The 19,388-nt window shown below is 40.5% G+C and overlaps 1 protein-coding gene across 1 annotated transcript in view; it reads left to right on the forward strand.

Annotated features, from left to right (window-relative positions):
- Positions 1-19,388, forward strand: part of VWA8 (von Willebrand factor A domain containing 8) — a 138,565-nt gene that overhangs the window by 108,294 nt on the left and 10,883 nt on the right. The window contains exons 36-41 of the mRNA XM_060769237.2: positions 4,378-4,459; positions 6,501-6,705; positions 10,648-10,756; positions 13,013-13,169; positions 13,573-13,681; positions 18,997-19,122. Coding sequence (XP_060625220.2) covers positions 4,378-4,459; positions 6,501-6,705; positions 10,648-10,756; positions 13,013-13,169; positions 13,573-13,681; positions 18,997-19,122 — 788 coding nt within the window. The remainder of the gene's footprint in view (positions 1-4,377; positions 4,460-6,500; positions 6,706-10,647; positions 10,757-13,012; positions 13,170-13,572; positions 13,682-18,996; positions 19,123-19,388) is intronic.

Genomic DNA, 19,388 nt, shown 5'->3' on the forward strand with positions numbered 1-19,388 from the left:
ACAGGACCTGGGCCTGATTGTCAACCAAGAAAAATCTCACCTTCTCCCGTCTCAACGAATACAGTTTATAGGAGCTGTCCTCGACTCTACGCTCAGAAAGGCCTACCTCCCAGAAGACCGCCTAAACAACCTTCGACAAGCCATTCTGGACCTCCAGAATCGCAAGTGCGCCTCCGCATGGGCCATCCAGTCCATCCTTGGCCATATGTCATCTACCACCACTGTTACTCCCTTCGCCCGTCTACGGCTACGACCCCTCAAAAATTGGTTCCTCAGAGTGTTCCGTCCACACAAGGACTCCCAAAACACTATCCTCCACCCCCCCCCCCCAGCTTGTCCTCGACTCCCTATCATGGTGGACAAAGCGATACAATGTGAACCGGGGAATGCCCTTCCACCCACCCAGGCCGTCCATGGCCCTCACGACCGATGCCTCCACATCGGGATGGGGAGCACACATAAACGACCTCCAGATCAGCGGCCGCTGGTCGAAACCAGAGCGTCAGCTACACATCAACGCCCTAGAACTCATTGCAGTAGAAAAAGCACTGAGAGCCTTCAAACCAATTGTATACAATCACACAATCCAGGTAGTGACGGACAACACCACCGTCAAATACTACCTCAACAAACAGGGCGGAACACACTCCCAGACCCTGCTCTCCATAGCGACCCGCATCTGGGAATGGTGCATAGAACAAAGAGTTTTCCTGATCGCCATTCACCTTCCGGGTCAAGACAACACTCTGGCCGACTCACTGAGCAGGTCCACACAGACCAACCACGAGTGGCAGCTTCACCCATCCAAGTTCAAAGTCATTTCCAATCTCTGGGGCATGCCCCAGATAGATCTCTTTGCATCACCGACAAACACTCACTGTCCCCTGTTTTGCGCACGACTCCCCCCTCGCGCATTCCCAGGTTGCCTCGGAGATGCATTCCTCTTCCAATGGAACCCCGGCCTATTATACCTCTTTCCCCCCCTCCCGCAAATTGCATTCTGATAGCACCATGGTGGCCCCGCCAACCATGGTTCACTCCACTCCTCCAACTCTCTCAAGGCCAATTTCTCCGGCTCCACCTATCCCCAGATCTTCTCGCGGTCGAGAACGGCCTAATACAACACCCGGACCCACACTCCCTTCACCTAACCGCGTGGAGGATCAAACCACGCTGACGCTTTCTGACAGTGTGTCCCGCATAATCCTAGCAGCTCAAAAGCCGTCCACACATAAAGCATATGCTTACAAATGGACCACCTTTAAATCATTTGCTGAAAGTACAGGCCGAGCCCCCTCTGTGGCCTCCATCCCATTGATATTAGATTTCCTTTCTCACCTAGCCTCTAAAGGCTTCTCCTTTTCTTCAGTTAAATGTTACACATCTGCCCTGTCTTCCCTTAGGCGGAAGAAAGACTTGCCGTCCCTTTTTCAGGATAACCTTGTTCAATTGTTCCTCAAAGGCTACAAAAACCTATACCCTCCAGTTTCCCCCCCTGCCCCTTCATGGAGCTTAGAACTAGTTTTATCCCAGTTATCTAAACCACCCTTTGAACCGATGTCTTCCGCTCTAATATCCCATTTATCATGGAAGACTGCTTTCCTAGTGGCTGTTACATCAGCAAGGAGGGCAAGTGAGCTCTCTGCCCTCCGAGCTGACCCTCCTTATGTTCGTTTTCATGAGGACAAAGTAGTCCTCCGCACAGATGTTACCTTCTTGCCTAAAGTGGTCTCCTATTTCCATATGTCCCAGGACATCACTTTACCGGCCTTTTTTCCTAACCCGACCTCACCGTTAGAGGTCACACTTCACTCGTTAGATGTTAAAAGAGCACTTTCTTTTTATATACATAGGACAGCATCATATAGGAAATCCCCTAGACTCTTTCTTAAATACAGAAAAGATGCCATAGGTCAATCAGTGACTTCCCAAAGACTCGCCTCATGGATTATATCTACCATTAGACTGGCTTATCAGCTAGCAGGTAAAGAACTACCACTCCACATTACAGCCCATTCTACTAGATCAGTCTCTACCTCTCAGGCTTTCCTTCGTGGAGTACCTCTTGACCAGATCTGCAAGGCAGCAACTTGGTCCACGCCATCGACGTTCGTGTCTCATTACAAACTTGACCTGGCGGCTAAGAAAGACGCAGCCTTTGGCAGAGCCGTACTCTTCTCCTGTGTGGCATGACCCACCTCCAGGTCAGTAGCTTGCTATTCTCCCATCAGTGCTCATTTCACAGACGACACGACAAAGAATCATAAGTTGCTTACCTGTAACTGTGGTTCTTTGAGTGTCGATCTGTGAAATTAGCACGAACCCGCCCATCCTCCCCTCTATGTCATGCCTTTCTGGTTTTTTCCTTGGTTGCTGTCTGGCGCTAAGGAACTAAAGTGAAACCACGCTGTGGGTCCTTTATACGTGCGGGGGGGTGGGGGGGTGGGCGGGGCTTCTTATAGGTTAAAAAACTCAATTAAAGCTATAGTATATTCCGAATTTCTGCGCAGGTGCACAGGAAGACCCATCAGTGCTAATTTCACAGATCGACACTCAAAGAACCACAGTTACAGGTAAGCAACTTATGATTTTTGTCTGTCACAAACTACGTTGAATCAGTTGAGACTCTATGAGATATTCAGAGAAAAACTATAGCAAAATGTGTTATAGCAAAATGTCCCACAAAAACAAAGTTTAGCAGTTTAATAAATGTTTTCCATGTTTTTATGATAGAACCAATTAGGAAATGACATTTATAACCCAGGAACAAAAAACGTGTTATATACTGTAATATATATTTATTCTGACAATTGATTCTTGTTATTACATTCAAGCACAGGTGGGCTAAATGTAATAATAATCTATATAAATAAAAATGTAATGTTCATTTGTGTGATTCACATAACTCAAAACCCACTGGGTGAATTGGCCCCAGCTTTGGACACAATACACCTATCAGGCCAACGAGTGACCATCACTCATAAAAACACTGGAAAGCACAGCAGAAGGGACTTAAAAAGCAAAACAACAAAAATTACATTACAACACATGCGCTAAACCACATATGTATATATGCAAACACACATATACACAAAACACAAATATATACATACACAAAACACATAAACACAGACTGGGCCACATTAACACATGGCAAGGGATGGCTAGTAATAATAATCATCATCATCATCATTATCTTTATTCATGTCCCGCCACCATCTCCCCAAAGGGGACACAGGGCAGCTAACATGAGGCCAAGCCCGAAGATATAACACAACAAAATGAAATACAAAAACAACAAAAAATTACATCATAATAGAATACATAAATTAACGAGATAAAATAAACAGTGCAAAACAACATAATAAAAGTCAAACACAATGGGCGGGCAAATGCACGAAATCAAAATAAAAAAACTCTGGATGAGATAGGAGTAAAAAGTGAATTTGTGCAGGAGGAACTCAAAGAGGATGAACAGTGAGGTTAGGTCTTCATTAAAGATGGAGAAAAGTGCATCATGAGGATAGTACTGTAGATGGATCAAACAGAAATGGGATATATAATCCCTCATGCAGATGTTAGCCAGTGGTCCCTTATGCAGATGTTCAGGGCTATCTTAGAATACCTTGGCCCTTACAGATTTCCAAATTATACCCCTCCCCTCTCCTGAATTGCTCACCTTGAAACAAGGGGAGGGGGAGTTCCTTTTTCAAAAGGTTTTCTTGGTTCCTCTGCACTATTTAATATCACACTCTCCCTTTTCCAAACTTAAAATACATATCCATATTCCAGGGTCCCAGAGGCAGAAAATTTGCCAACCCCAGTTGTCCCCCGACTTTAAAGACTCAGCTGTGACTATTGATCATGAAATGTGAGGCATTTGACATTCTTCGTGCTTATCTTTTGCAGTATAATTAGAACCGAAGTTTATCCATCATGTCTGTGGGGAAATTTCAGTGTACTAGGAACTGGGTGTGGGTGTTCATGCTTTTTCGAAGCTGCTATGCTTTAAAAACAATTAGCTGATTTGGTGTTTGGGAAATCACTTGGTACAGATTTGTTTCCCTGCGCTTCAGCTTTTTAAAGCAGGCTGTGATGGTAATACTCTGTAATGATGCTCTCAGTCTACTGTTTGTTATGAGATGACAGTTTAGGATGATTGCAATCATGCCTGATCAGCTTTTATTCACTGTGTAAATATTTGCCTTTGTCTCCTTATTGAATATTTCTTCTTATAAGAGCAATTAAAGTCTACGGCTATAATTTTCATTTTATTTCATTCCATACATGATGAATTGTGTTTATGCAATATGAATACATAATTTGTTTTCAAATGACTGTTGGTTACCAAATAATCACAGACACTTCTCTTTGCAGATGTTACTCCTCCAGAAACTGCTGGATATTTGGAAATTACAGATCTTACAAGGAAGAAACTTAAATATATTCCTATTCCAAGGTAAATGCAGTTTACCTTTAAATTGCATCAGCGTTACACAAAAATAAACACATTATATTGCCACAGTAAATTTCAAATTTTGAAATATATTCTGTTTGTGGTGTTTTTCAGCCAGTCAGTTCTTTATCTCAACCTTATTGCTTACTTATGCAGATATTAAATTTTGAGGAAGGCACTTAGTCCTGAGAACATGCAGTTAAGCCCATTGTAGTTCTCTAGTGATGGGAAGGAAATAGCATCTGATCCATATTGTCCTAAATTTATATGGATTCAATTGTCTTCTTTCTGTAGCATCCAAATGTCCCTATTCTTTCTAGGGAGGTATGAGTGTATTGGGAGAGAATAAACAGTGTATAACTTGGATTAGTTGTTACTTTCTCCCCACAGTGTTTTGTGTGTGTGTGTCAGGAGTGACTTGAGAAACTGCAAGTTGCTTCTGGTGTGAGAGAATTGGCCGTGTGCAAGGATGTTGTCCAGGGGACGCCCAGATGTGTTGCCATCCTGTGAGAGGCTTTTCTCGTGTCCCCGCATGAGAAGCTAGAGCTGACAGATGGGAGCTCACCCCCGCTCCCCAGATTCAAACTGCTGACCTTTTGGTTTAACCAATTGTGCCACCAGGGGCTCTGTCTCCACAGTGAGAAAGATACATATGTAGTATCTGAACGAATAGATATTCTCCTGGGAACTTGCTCCCTCTTTCTTCCAATGAGAGAAGTTTGTTGTGTGAGTATGAGACAAGAAAGTTGGGCATAATGGCATATAGCCTTTGAAGTTATCTTCCAAAGGAGACTATCTCATCTATTTCTTGTCCCTTTTTATGATAAGCAAAGACGCGTGGCACTCTAAAAGTCAATAGGGTTATTTTTTGTGTGCTTAAGCATACATGCAGTGCATATGGTGGAGGGATAAAGTATAGAAGGTCACAGGGAAACTAGATTCAAAATATCCTGGCCGTGGCAATTTTATTGATAGGAATCATTCACAAAACTGCTGAAAGAATAGCCAGGATTCCTCCCCCACATTCCTATGCATGTTTTGTCTTTACTCTGCCTCCTTGCCACTGTCTCCTTCCCCTCCTTGATGATACAGGAATGGAATTCTGTGAGGAAACTTCCTCCTTAAGTTTCATTGCCCTTGGGTTGACCATGTGGTCTCCTCCATTGTCTCTCTTCTGCTTTTTCCTCCCTTCCAGTCAGGATGCATTTTGCCTCTCTCTAGGCAAAATGTAGCTGCATGAGCCTTTTTGCATTTTTCTTATTACCTTGCTTAGAAGATGAAATTTAGTAAGATAGTTAGGTCCAAGACCTTTTCTATCAATAATGTATTTCTTTTCCTTCAATAAATACTTTAGAACCTAAAGTTCTGACTTTGCAATCCTGATCCGTTCTAAGATATAGAAGGCAATCCCAGTTTCTGCTGATTATGAAGTTTACTTCTGCTATATTTTTGGTGGAACTGACACAACTGAGGGTCGTTTTGAGCCAAATAGCTTGGATTCCCCAACACCATCACAATCTTCTCTGTGATGCTAATAAAAACTTCCAGGTAGACTTGGAGCAAGGAGAAAAGGGCAAGCATAAATAGACTTTGAAAATAGGTGCTTCTTTGTCAGAGGCTTTGTTTACTTAGCTGTTAAATATGAGCATCCCACTGGGTGGAAAGTCACTCAGTTAACAGTAATTAAAATAGGATACTGTCAAGGAGCAATGGGTTCAAACTGCAGGAAAAAAAGAGATTCCATCTAAACATTAGGAAGAATGTTTTGTCCATAATAGCTCTTCAGCAGTGGAGTATGCTGCCTTCGAGCGTGGTGGAGGTTTTTAAACAGAGAATGGATAGACATCTGTCAGGGGTGCTTTGATTGTGCTTTTCCTATCTGACGGGGTTGGACTAGATGGTCTCTTCCAACTATAGGATTCTAGGTTTGGTAGACTTTTAAAGGGATATCTTCTTTTCCTTTTTCATAATATAGCAACATTTCAAATTGTGCATAGTTTTTAAGAATGACTGAAAGGTAAACCCATCTTCCTTTGGTTTTCAGGCCAATGAACTTCACTCCATACACATCATGGCTGTCAGCGATTTCTGACACGGATGCCCTGCTGGCTCCACTTGGGAAAACTGGCGTGGTTACTGTAGACATGGGGGGCAATGTCAGACTCTGGGAAACCAGCTTGGAAAGTCTTCAGAAATCGCTCCAGGAATGGAGAACCATGATTGGACAAGAGGATGGCAGACCTATTCAGGTGAGAGGAAGCACTTTTGACATCAAGAACTTATCAGTTTGAAACATTATGGCCTGAGGTTGAAACAAATCCCTGTGATTTACTTGAGACCCCATGAGACAAAGAAAAGAATTCCAAACGTTGGCAGTTATTGATCCATACAAAGCTTCTGAATTGGTCAGACCTAGATTTTGAAGAAGTTACTTTTTTGAATGACTCATGATGGCTGACATTTTCCTTGTATTGTAGTATAAAAATTGCTAGTCAGGCCTGTTTAAGTAGCATCTTGCATGTTTGCGGTCACCATAGTGGTATTGCTGAATCATTGTGCCTTATCTCAAGCCCTGATCTCAGAGAGCATGAATTGAAGAAGATTTGCTTCAAGACTGAATTTGAGCCGAACCTTGTGTGAAAATGGGGTGGATAAATGATTCTTACCTGAAGAAAACAAATCTCTCCCCAATGATACCAACATTAAGTGTGCTTAATAATGTCACAAATGACCTATAGTAGGAACTGCACCCAGTCTGTTAAGGATATAGAGACAACGGGCTGCAATTGTCATTATTCCAGCCACTTGTTGGGTCTGGCATTATTAGAAAAAAACCCATTTATAATTTACTTTGTTAAACTTTCCTTAAACATCATTGACAAGATGAAGCGCTGTATGCAGAATTGGTATGCAAAAATACAGAGTTACTTTCACTGAATAGTCTTATTTTCTCTGAAAGATAAAACCATTTTGCCATCTACTGTATTTATTCTAATTTAATGCTCACCTTTTTTTGACTAAATCACATTCTCAAAATACAGATGTGCATTAGATTCATGTTATATGGTAATCTTAGTGCTGAGTCAAAGCAAAAGGGGAAGCTTCTTCGGGAGCACCCGGAGATCCTATTTGAGGGATGTCTTATCTAATTTAATGACCATGGCTCAATGCTATTAGCATTCTTTGGCAGCCCCCATGACCCCAAACTACAGCCCCCATGACTCCAAACATTGAGCCAGGCCGGTTAAAAGTGGTTTCATTCTACAGTGTGGATCAGTGGTTCCCAACCTGTAGTCGGTGGACCACCAGTGGTCTGCATGAACTAAAATATGGTCTGCAGCTTTACCATTACAGACACCCTCTTATAGTGCCAATGCTTATTAAATCTGGTTTTCTGTGGGTGAGCAGATGGTGAGCACTAGATGGCATATGTTCTGTATCAGAAACTAGAACTGATGTTGTCTGTCCATACAATTTTCTAAATCAGCACCCCCAATAACCAAACCAACTCTAAAGTTGACCAAAAACCAATTCATAACCCTTTTGGTTCTAATGTTAGAGAGTAGTCCCTGGTCAAGTGGTCCCTGATCAAAAAAAGGTTGGGAACCAGGTTTTCTTTTCCATTGCTGAAAGCTTTGGTGTTCTAACACTTTTGTTTTTAAAGCAGACATTATCATCATACAGCCACTGCAGTGCGTTCCTTTTTTCTTTGCCAAATTACAAAGGGTACACTTTTGGGCACTGTGCATTACATTCGCAGCAAATACTTTTTATATTGTCGAAGGCTTTCATGGCCGGAATCACGGGGTGTTGTAGGTTTTTTCAGGCTACATGGCCATGGTCTAGAGGCATTCTCTCCTGACGTTTCGCCTGCATCTATGGCAAGCATCCTCAGAGGTAGTGAGGTCTGTTGGAACTAGGCAAAAGGGTTTATATATCTGTGGAATGACCAGGGTGAGACAAAGGACTATTGTCTGCTGGAGCTAGGTGTGAATGTTTCAACTGACTACCATGATTAGCATACAATGGCCTGACTGTGCCTGGGGCAAACTTTTGTTGAGAGGTAATTAGATGTCCCTGCCTGCTTCCTCTCTGTTGTTGTGCTGTTGCATTTTTAGAGTTTTTTTAATACTGGTAGCCATGGCCATATAGCCCAAAAAAACCTACAACAACCCAAATACTTTTTGGTTTCAGGATTTTGAAAATTGCACATTAGATTCTGTGGCAGATTAGACTCGAGTAAATACAGGTAATTTTTTTAATAGGCTCTTCCTATATAATGGCTGACATGCTTTTCACTGTTGGAGACAAGAAATGTATTTTATTCATTTGTGTGTGTGTGTGTGTTTACCTTCAATTTGGCTGTTGACTTATGGCAGCATCATGGATTTCTTTGGGTTTGCATGGACAAGGGAATGCACAGAGGTGATTTTGCCAGATTCTTCCTCTGAAATGTAGTCTAAAATACCTGGGATTTCTTATTGTCTCCCATCCAAGTATTAAGTAGAGCTGACTCTGCTTAGTGTCTATGATCAGATGGGATCTGATGCCTTCCATACCTTATGAGGAGGAAAAAAACGTTGTGGGGCTGTTTGCTGTTTATTGTTCTGCAAGTTGCACCTAATCATCAATGCATCAGCACCACCTACTGTTCACATATTGCACATAAAGTTCACTTTGTTAATATTGCTTTCGTACTGTGATCGCTGGTGTCCTAAAGTTTCCTAGAAGATTTATGGGTCATGTCAGGATGAAATGGGTCATATCAGATAACTTTGGTGTTCCTTGCTGATCCCCCCCCCCCCATGACATATACTAAATAAGGAAAGGTGGATATACACTAACGTGCACACACACATCTTGCTGTAAGTTACTGTCCTGTTTTTTATCTGTTGTATCTACAATATCAATCTGTGATTATGAATCCTGGCAAGGAGTTGCCCAAAGTGTACCTGCACCCGGAGTGCAGGTACTGAGGTGAAAATGAGAAGACATTTTTTTAAAAAAGAGATTTGCATGCACACCAAGTGAGTTAAACCATTTTAAGGCTTTGGAGAATAGGTCTATTGCATCCAGTTGCATTGAGAATTTTACAGATATTATTTCCTTCTGACGTTAGCAGTACAAGATTTCATTTAATATCGATACTTCCTCAATGGGTGTTTCAATGAACATTCACCCAAGAGTAAAAAGTATAGTATGCATGTATAGAAATGTGAATGTAGGATTTGAGAGAAGTCCCTGCTTTTGACTTCAAACCTGGTACCTGGTTTATAAATTTTCAACTGAAAGTATTTGATAAATTTTCACATTTGAATATTACATATTGAATTAAGCACTGTATTTCAGCAAACCATTTTCAACTTTCAAATTTGTGTATGGCTCTTCACGAAAAATATAATATAGATTGTAATACAATCAAAATGGCATATATTATGTGCTAGTAGTGCTAATAACACTTAGATTTCATAGGTTTTTTTCTTATTCACTATTATAGTAACACCAATAAGCAACAAAACAGGCTGAACAAGTAAAGATTGTGTTCATAACGTCAATCCCCACCAAATGAAATTTGTCTTTCTCTTTAAATTAGACCCACCTAAGCAACTAAGTTTAGTTGGCTAATAATGTGGACAAGAATGAATGGGATTTGTCTGCCAATTGCAGGATGAAATCCTAGCTGTAGTCTTTATCATATATTACTAAATTGTATTATGCTTTTTATCTAGAAGAGAAACAGTTTGCATGTATTTTGTTTTGCACTCAATCTTTGGATTTGGGTTATTTGATCCATTCCAATGAATGGATTTCTTTTAGAAGATGACAAGTGCAGGCAATGGCACGTTTTGTGGTCTGGCTTCTCAGATGTCATTGCACATAAAGAGTATTTTGACAGAAAGTCAGATTAACTGCTTTCATTCTTTTTTTCCGCCTCCTGTGAATTTCCCTGTGGAGCTGTGATCATTAGAACAGTCCTCCTTCTCTGATGTCTGGCATGATATGCTTTGACTCTTTCAATGCCCTGGACATATTACTGACTCCTTTCTTTTCAAGGAAGCCTGGCATCATCCATCCTTAGGCAAAGGAATACTGACGTGCCAAGGCTGTCCTATACATAGGTCTTATAAATAAGGCACAGTTCGTTATTTACTACCCATCTTTTGCTACATGTTTTGGTTTTGCCTCAACAGATAACTATAGAGAGAGACAGCGGTTTGGATGTTAGCTCTCCTAAGCATGGGAAGATCGACCAAGAAAATGCACCTCATGTTGGTGGAAATACATGGGCTGGAGGAACAGGTACAAATTGTCCTCATCTGATTCCAAATGAATTCTTAGGCTCCTTTTCAGAAGTGTTCTGATAGACAAAATAGTGTATCAAAGGCTACCGAAGAGTAATCTATAGTCTCCCACAATTTCCTTGAGGGGTAATTATCTCCTCCTCCTCCTCTTTGATTTGTTCTATCCTTGGGAACTTTTGTGGAAATGGAATACAGATTTCTGTCTTTTATATTATTGTTTTCTCCTTCTCAGCAGCAGCTTTTACCCTTCTTTGCGTGAAGTTTAAATAGATGTACAGCATATATTTGTATTAGAGGAGTCCTTCCTGCCCCCCCCAATATTGAATTAATGAGCTTCCTGCCTCAAAGGAGGAAAAAACAATCATCTGCCATTTCCCACCATGTTTTACAGTGACCTAGATACACACTACTCTAATCCTGTTGATTTCTTGTGAATTTGCATCTACATAATCTTGTTAGATACCTTTATAATTTATAAGGCAGATGGTTATGAATCTTAAATGTGATGGCTGTAGGTATAATAACATAAAACCTGCCTTTGACTGAGACAAATCATTGTTCCATCTAGACAAGTTTTCCCCAAAAGCTGGTCTTTCAGAGGTTTGTGGCTTCAGTTCTCACAATCCCTGATCATTGGCCAAAGCCTTCTGAGAGTTGAAGTCTAAAACCTCTGAAGGACTAGTGTTTGGAAGTACTGATTTCGTCCATCGTTGTCAACTCTGCCCAGTAGTGATGATCCAGGATTTCAGACAGGATTCTTTCCTACCATTACTTGGAAGTTTCTGATATTACCTGCTAGTCCTCTGCAGATGTCCAATTCTTCATAGGTTCTGAAATCAGGAAAGAATAGTATATTCATGGCCGTGGTGACAGACTGTCTGAGTCTACTATCTGAGGTATTATATCATAATGTAGAATAAATAATCTAGAATAAATAAATATACGCAGACCTGCATGTCCCTTACATGAAGTATTTCCTGATCATCTGATGATCACAATTGTTATTTATGAGTCTTAGGGGTTCTTAAAGTGAAGTGTTAAGAGAATACCTTAAAGATCGTTAAATGAGTAGTTACTGCTTGTAAAAAAAAATAAAAATAAAAATAAAGGGCTAGTGTAAATCACCATCTAACCAGTTCTCTACATCTTTCTGCACTGTTCAATATGTTAGAAGTAAAGAGACAAGCACTTTGGCAAGGGCAATAAAATAATTTTGTCTAGTTTGTTGTTGGTGGTAAGGACCTCTCACTTGGGGGTCTGATCTGACCCATGAAAGATGCTCTCCATCCCAAGCCCTTTTGACAAGTCTTTCTCTGTATCCTAGGCAGTATCAAAATAAGAATAATAGAATCATAGAGTTGGAAGAGACCTCGTGGGCCAACCCCCTGCCAAGAAGCAAGAAAATCACATTCAAAGCACCCCTAACAGATGGCCATCCAGCCTCTGCTTAAAAGCCTCCAAATAAGGAGCCTCTGCCACACTCCAGGGCAGAGAGTTCCACTGCTGAACAACTCTTACAGTTAGGAAGTTCTTACTAATGTTCAGGTGGAATCTCCTTTCCTGCATTTTGAAGCCATTGCTCCGTGTCCTAGTCACCAGGGAAGTAGAAAACAAATTTGTTCCCTCCTCTCTATGACTTCCCCTCACATATTTATACATGACCATCATGTCTCCTCTCAGCCTTCTCTTCTTCAGGCTAAACATGCCCAGCTCTTTAAACTGCTCCTTGTAGGGCTTGTTCTCCAGACCCTTGAACGTTTTAGTCACCCTCCTCTGGACACATTCCAGCTTGTCAATATCTGTCTTCAATTGCGGTGCCCAACATTGGACACAGTGTGATTCCAGGTATGCTCTGACCAAGGAAGAATAGAGGGTTAGCATGACTTCCCTGGATCTAGATACTAGACTCCTGTTGATGCAAACCATGAATATGAGTATGGTGTCTAGATCTAGGGAAGTCATGCTACCCCTCTATTCTGCCTTGGTCAGATCAAGAGGAGTGAAATAACCCTTAGACCAATGAGCAATTATTTAATAGCTTAGTTCATTTTTTCTGTTTATTTTGAAGACTCAAGTCACATTTTTATAAGCTTGTGATCCTACAGGACAGTGAAGTAAATAACGTGATATTACATACAGTGTCCTCTTGAAATTCTTTTAAATATTTACAAATAAAGCAGTGTGCTTTGGGAAACTGCAGGATCCTTGTAGAACCATGACCAAAAGCAACTTTCCTGATCCTTTTGTTTTTTAGGTGGGAGAGACACTGCTGGTTTGGGTGGCAAGGGGGGTCCATACAGACTGGATGCCGGCCACAGAGTGTACCAGGTGTCTCAGGCGGAGAAAGACGCTGTGCCTGAAGAAGTGAAGAAAGCTGCCAGGGAGATGGGTGAAAAGGCTTTCAAGCAGAGGTTAGTATCCAGCCATTGTATGTTTCCCTTCCTGCAATGGACACTTTGAAAGAAATGTGCTAATCTTTGGTGTTTTAATGAATCTTTTGTCTCGGTTAACAGGAGTTTAGTGGATACAGAATCTGGAGCAGTGTAGAATTTGTTCTCCCATTTTCTTTTGCAGAGCAGAAGCATTGGTATCATCTTCCTGAGCACAGATTATTTGACAGATCCTACTTCTTCAGGCAGATGAAGCGAGTGATAATGAAACTTTAAATGTTTTGTTGTGATTTGTTATAAAATAGCTGGGATCTACTTAATAATATACCCTAGCATTTCTTTTAATAATGTTAACAACACCGGCCAAACCTTTTATAGCCATGTGGGAAGCCTGTTATTTATTCAATACTGTATTCTACTTCAGATTAAGGGAGATCCAGATGAGCGAATATGATGCATCTATGTATGAAAGATTTTCTGGAGCTGTCCGACGGCAAGTTCAATTGCTCCGAATTATTTTGGATAACCTACAGGTAATAACTGGCTTGTTAAAACTGATTATTATTTTTTTTCAATCAGCTTGCCTTCTGTGTTTAAATATAAAGGAAATAATTGCTTTCCAATTCCTAGCAAGCAGAAACGTTTATTTCTGACAGAACACTGAAGGAGTCACTATGGCATGAAAATTCGTCAATAACATTTATGTTGTGAGATCTGTTTTGTGGATTCCACTTGGAATTAATTAACCATGCTTTGCATAAATTAGACAGTGGTTGACATGTTTATGTACCATTTGTTGGCAAAAATATTGGGATGGATTGCCAAAAATATAAGTGGTCTACATGGTTGTAAAGATAGAAAAGATAAAATTATATCTCTTCATACCTTGTAAATACAGAACATTTCATAATGATGAACCCAATTTCAAAGAAGTCTATTTCACGAAAGCAACATGTTACAATTAATTGAAAGGTTGCAAATGATTTAATGAGTTATCGAGCTTTCAAGTTTTACCAACCATTTTGCAATAGAAACAAATCTATAAAATAACTGCAAATGGAGAATATGTCATTAGGCCTTATGTTGCAGGGTTGCCATCTTGCAAATGATCAAAGCTAGGGGCTGTTTGTAGGCATCTAGCAATGATCCATTTGAAACTCTGTGCCCAACCTATCAAGTGATAAGATAAAATAAAGTGTCAATCCACACAGGAGAACCCTTTCAAATGTAGCTTCTTTCTGATGTCTAGACTCTAACTGGTAATGTGAAATAATAGTCAAAGGTTAGATCATGTGATGGACCTGCATACATCTGGAGAGGGACAGCCTTCAGTAAGACCACAAACACTGTCAGTGCTCTTGTAGAGTGGCTTAGGTCCAGACTATTTGACAAACTGCATCTCCCTCTACAAACCAACTCAGACACTGCGGTCATCGGAGGAGGTCCACCCCCGTTCCAAGCACGGCTGGTGATAACAAGAGAAAAGGCCTTCTCCCTGGCTGCCCCCCACCTCTGGAACTCCCTTCCTAAGGAGTTAAAGATGGCCCTCCTCCCTCTCCACTTTCAAAAAGCAGCTGAAGACATACCTTTGCTCACTGGCTTATGCGGAGGAGGAATAGTAGTTGGTAATACTACCATTATAACTCTGATTAATAGTTGCCATCCGTGCCCTGCTCACCCCGCCAGCTCAATAGATATCATGAGCAATGATTAATCGACTTCCCCCAAAGAAATGGGAAATTATTATTTCCATTTGATGTTTGATGTTTTGTCTTATGTCTGTTATAACAGGCTGTGCTTTTTATTTGATTTTAGTTTGTGAAGTTATAATTCATATTTATATGTTGGGTTGTATACATTTTGTTAGTATGGATATATTGTTGTTGTATTTGGGCATTGAATGTTTACCTTTTATGTTTGGAATCCGCCCTTAGTCCCTTTGGGGAGATAGAGCGGAATATAAATAAATTATTATTATTATTATTATTATTATTATTATTATTATTATTATTATTCAAAACACAGCAAGATGAGTCCACAGCAGACATTCTGCTGGCTGCTGTATTGGATCACATGTTGGACACTTCCCAAGTATCTAGGACTGTGTGATGTATCGGCGAATAATGCGTGCACATCCCAGTAAGGTGGCCTTCTGCAGCTAGCAGATGGTAATTTTGTCAGCACTGATTTAAGTACAGGCCAAGGTCTTTAGGCACTGCCCCCAGTGTGCCGATCACCACTGGGACCACCTTGACTGGCTTGTGCCAGTCTTTGTTGTTGTTGTTGTTGTTGTTGTTGTTGTTTTTATTCCCAAATGTTGAGTAGGATGCTTGCCTCCTAGTTTATAGGTCAAGCAGCTACCCATTTCAAAAGCCTCTAGGTAGGAACAGGCAAGTTATTCTGGGAGGAACAGGTTCTCCTGTGTGGCATGACACTTTATCCTCCTGTGTTAATAGCTAGTCTTCCTTTTGGATAATTCACAGTTGCAGGGAAGCAACTAGACCAATGCCTCATCTCTCTAATGTCAGGTTTACACTATGAGAATACAAGTAATAAATTATGGGATGAGCTAAAGTGACCTGGTTTCAAAACAAGGCTGAGTCCACCATGAGTGTGCCTAGGTATTTTTGATCCAATCATTTTTGTGTATTTAGTTTACTTGGTCATGGCAGCTCTCTATGATTTGGACAGCGTCACAGTAATTTCTACTAAACTACTTAATAATTCAGTAGTGAGGAGAGCAAACCAAAATGTGGGCTCCAATACTTTTAACTAGCATTGTATAATCCCCATTTCCACTTCCCTAAACTTCATGAAAAGAGAAACATGGCTGTGATAATAACCCAGAACCAAATAGAGCAGAAAGATTTAAAATACTTAGATACAAAGAGGTAATTATATTTTACCACTTGCAGCATCTGGGTTTATAGGAGATGTTGGTTTATGCCAGGTCCCTGATCTGTCAGCATTGGCAAGTGCTGTCATTCAACAAGTAAGCATTTCCTTGCTAACATTTATCTGTGGTTCATTGTGTGTCACTTGACACACGTTGGGTTAGAAAGAAGAAAGAGCCTTAAAGAATGCACAGGGATTCAAGATAAGCTTCAAATTGTGAACAGTGGATGAGATCCCTTTCTTAAAATCGAAACTTTTCATATTTTGTAGTCATCACAATATATTCTTATTTTGGTTCGTAACTGAATAAAGTTTCTATTTTAAAGGCTTCAACTGCACTGCTTGAAGAAATAATAATATTATGATTTAATCATTTTGTAATTGCCATTTGAATCTTGGGCATAGTTAAAGCTTTAAAAACCTATTTTTTATTACATGGAGAGGTAAAATGTAGGACTTGCATTCAAAATTTCAGAGAGGGGATGGTGTCTTGGAACGAAGGAAGGAGGACTTAGTTTGCATGATTATGTCCACCACCACCACCACCATCACCATCATCATAGGCTTTCACTCACAGCTGAGTATGATTGCCTTCCAAGTGTAGAGTCTTGGTGGTGGGTCTGTAGGTAATTGTAGAGACCTATTCTGGATCTGCATGTTCTTTCATAGGAAGGACATTGATTTCCAGATGGAAGGCGGTTTTGACAAGAGTTGGCTTAATGTGCTTTCCTCCTTACATGTTTCCATCATCACTTTCCATTCATGCCTATTTGAATTCCACAGCACTGTTGGTCACAGCTTACCTCCTGTTAGAATGCTAGAGGACCAGGGCTCCCCGGTTTTAAGGTTAGCTTTAAGCCATCATGATGATCTAATTATCTGATGTCCACCATCACGATGATCTGACAGCATCACAGTGTGCCTGCTTCCCCCTGACTTTCTTTTGCTCTGGAGCTGACAGACTGCTTTGCCACCTTATCAGTGAAGGAAGTACATCCGCCTTCCGTTAGATGAACAAAAGGTTCTCATAAGTTCAAGGGGAAAGTTTAGCATAGTCTATTTCCTGAGGCTCTGATGTCTTCCTGGGGATTGTGCGACAAAACCATTCGATGAAGAAAACAGACATTCTCTGCCGCTTATAACACAGAAAGAACGAAGGGTTTATTCAGACATAGGAACTTAGCAGCCTGCTTATTTACATACATATGGATGTGAAGGTATGGGATCCACTGGCTTCATTGGTCCAGACCAAGTTCGGAGATGACAAATCAGTGTCTGGTTCCATCACTTTAGATGATAGATGAGAGGCTCGCCATTTTTATGCTACTCCAAAAAGAAAACTCTTAGTTCATAGGAAACTTTGTGATAGAAAGAAACAGTCTATCTAGCCTATCGTGGTTATATATATGTGTGTGTTATATATGTGTGTGTTTGTTTTTGTTAAACATGATTATCGTTCGTCTTCTGAAAACCCCCAAGGGTATAAATGAGGTTACCATATTTTATAATACGCTTTGAATATGTTTCCTTGTGTGTGTGCTGCTAAGTCAAGACAAAATGGTTTAGTTTTGCTTCTCTATCTAAATAAAGACAGAGTAGATCCAAAATAAAGGAAAAGAGGAAGGAACTAAGTAGAATCAGTTGTGGCATACTTTAAAAGAATGATGCTGCACTGAATGCCTTGAGGCTGCTTAGCTGCCGGTACAGTGGCTAAGAGTTACAAATCAGGAAGCCATCCCCAGTTTGAATACTGGGTCTGCAGTGTACTTTCTAAGCTTTTCCCTATCTCCCTTATCTTTCATTTTCCCTCAGTCTGTAGTACTAGTGGATTGGGTTATGGTCATTGTAAATGGATAGTGCATATAAAGTCTATTTTGAACTCCTGAAATGCATTATGATACTGGGTTTTTGTAGGTTTTTTCGGGCTATATGGCCATGTTCTAGAGGCATTCTCTCCTGATGTTTCACCTGCATCTATGGCCACACCAAACAACAGCCAGGCCATCAAATGCTAATCAAGGTGGTCAGTTGAAACATTCACACCTAGCTCCAGCAGACAAGAGTCCTTTGTCCCACCCTAGTCATTACACAGATATATAAACTCTTTTTCCTAGTTCCAACAGACCTCACTACCTCTGAGGATGCTTGCCATAGATGCAGGCGAAACATCAGGAGAGAATGCCTCTAGAACATGGCCATATAGCCCGAAGAAACCTACAACAACCCTATAATCTCATCAGTGACTGGAAGTTGCCATGAATTTGGAGTGTCATATTATAGGACTTCCCCACATAAAGTACACCTCACACTGTCAGGAATGTGTTTGATTGTGAGTTATGGTCCTAGTTAAACATTTAACAACAATTTGCTTCCTACAGTTTCCCTGTTCTCTGACATGCCTCTATGATCTGTCAGTAAAAACAGCAAAAAAGACTAATTAACTACATGCTCACTGGAGCTGAAATGGCACTGACTTTTGTTGTTTTCTTTCTTTTGTCTACCAATGAGCTCTAAATCACCAGCATTTCAAAGAAGAGCAGTCTCAATAAATGTGTACATTTGCTTCCACAGGCCCAGCTAAATAAGTCAGTTCTCTGGCTTTGCATAGAATGAGCTGAATCAATGAGAAACTTCTCTTTTAGAGCAGAGATTTTCCAGACTCTTGAAATAGCATGGATTGTTATCAGAAAGAACCTGGACAGAGACCTTTTTTTAAAAAAAATAAAAGCTAGCTTTTCATGGTACACATTTAAATCTATATGTGTATGAAGATCAGAATGATGGTGAAGAGTGTACTGTATGTTGAAAGATGTCCCAGGTGACGTCTTGATTTCAGACATGTGTGCCAAACCTGATAGTTTCAAGAAATGTCACCAGTAGAAAGGGTGAAGGGCGGAGGAGGGGGAATCATCCAGATGATTGTGTTTATTATCTTCCTTTTTTTTCTCTACAGGCCAAAGGAAAGGAGAGGCAATGGCTAAAGAATCAGGCACTTGGAGAACTGGATGATGCGAAGATAATTGACAGCCTAACTGGTGAAAAAGCTGTCTATAAGCGACGAGGAGAACTTGATCCACAAGTAAGTTAACTGGGACAAAATCATGATTCATTGGGGCATTGGCTCTCTTCATGTTTGGTTTTTCATTTTACTGAATACGTTGGTGTTACAGATAAAATTTCCACCTATCGCTTATTTTATTGTTCCATATTCCAGAGCATAACAGGTTGTCCCGCAAACAAGTTTCTCATCTCAATGTCTTTAATATCTCAGGAAGATGCTAAAAGTGAATAACTGGCTTTGTAAATGGCATAGATAGAAGAACTTCTGGGACTATAGTCTTTACT

This window comes from Anolis sagrei, chromosome 3 (genome assembly GCF_037176765.1).
Source record: "Anolis sagrei isolate rAnoSag1 chromosome 3, rAnoSag1.mat, whole genome shotgun sequence".
NCBI classification, from domain to species: domain Eukaryota; kingdom Metazoa; phylum Chordata; class Lepidosauria; order Squamata; family Dactyloidae; genus Anolis; species Anolis sagrei.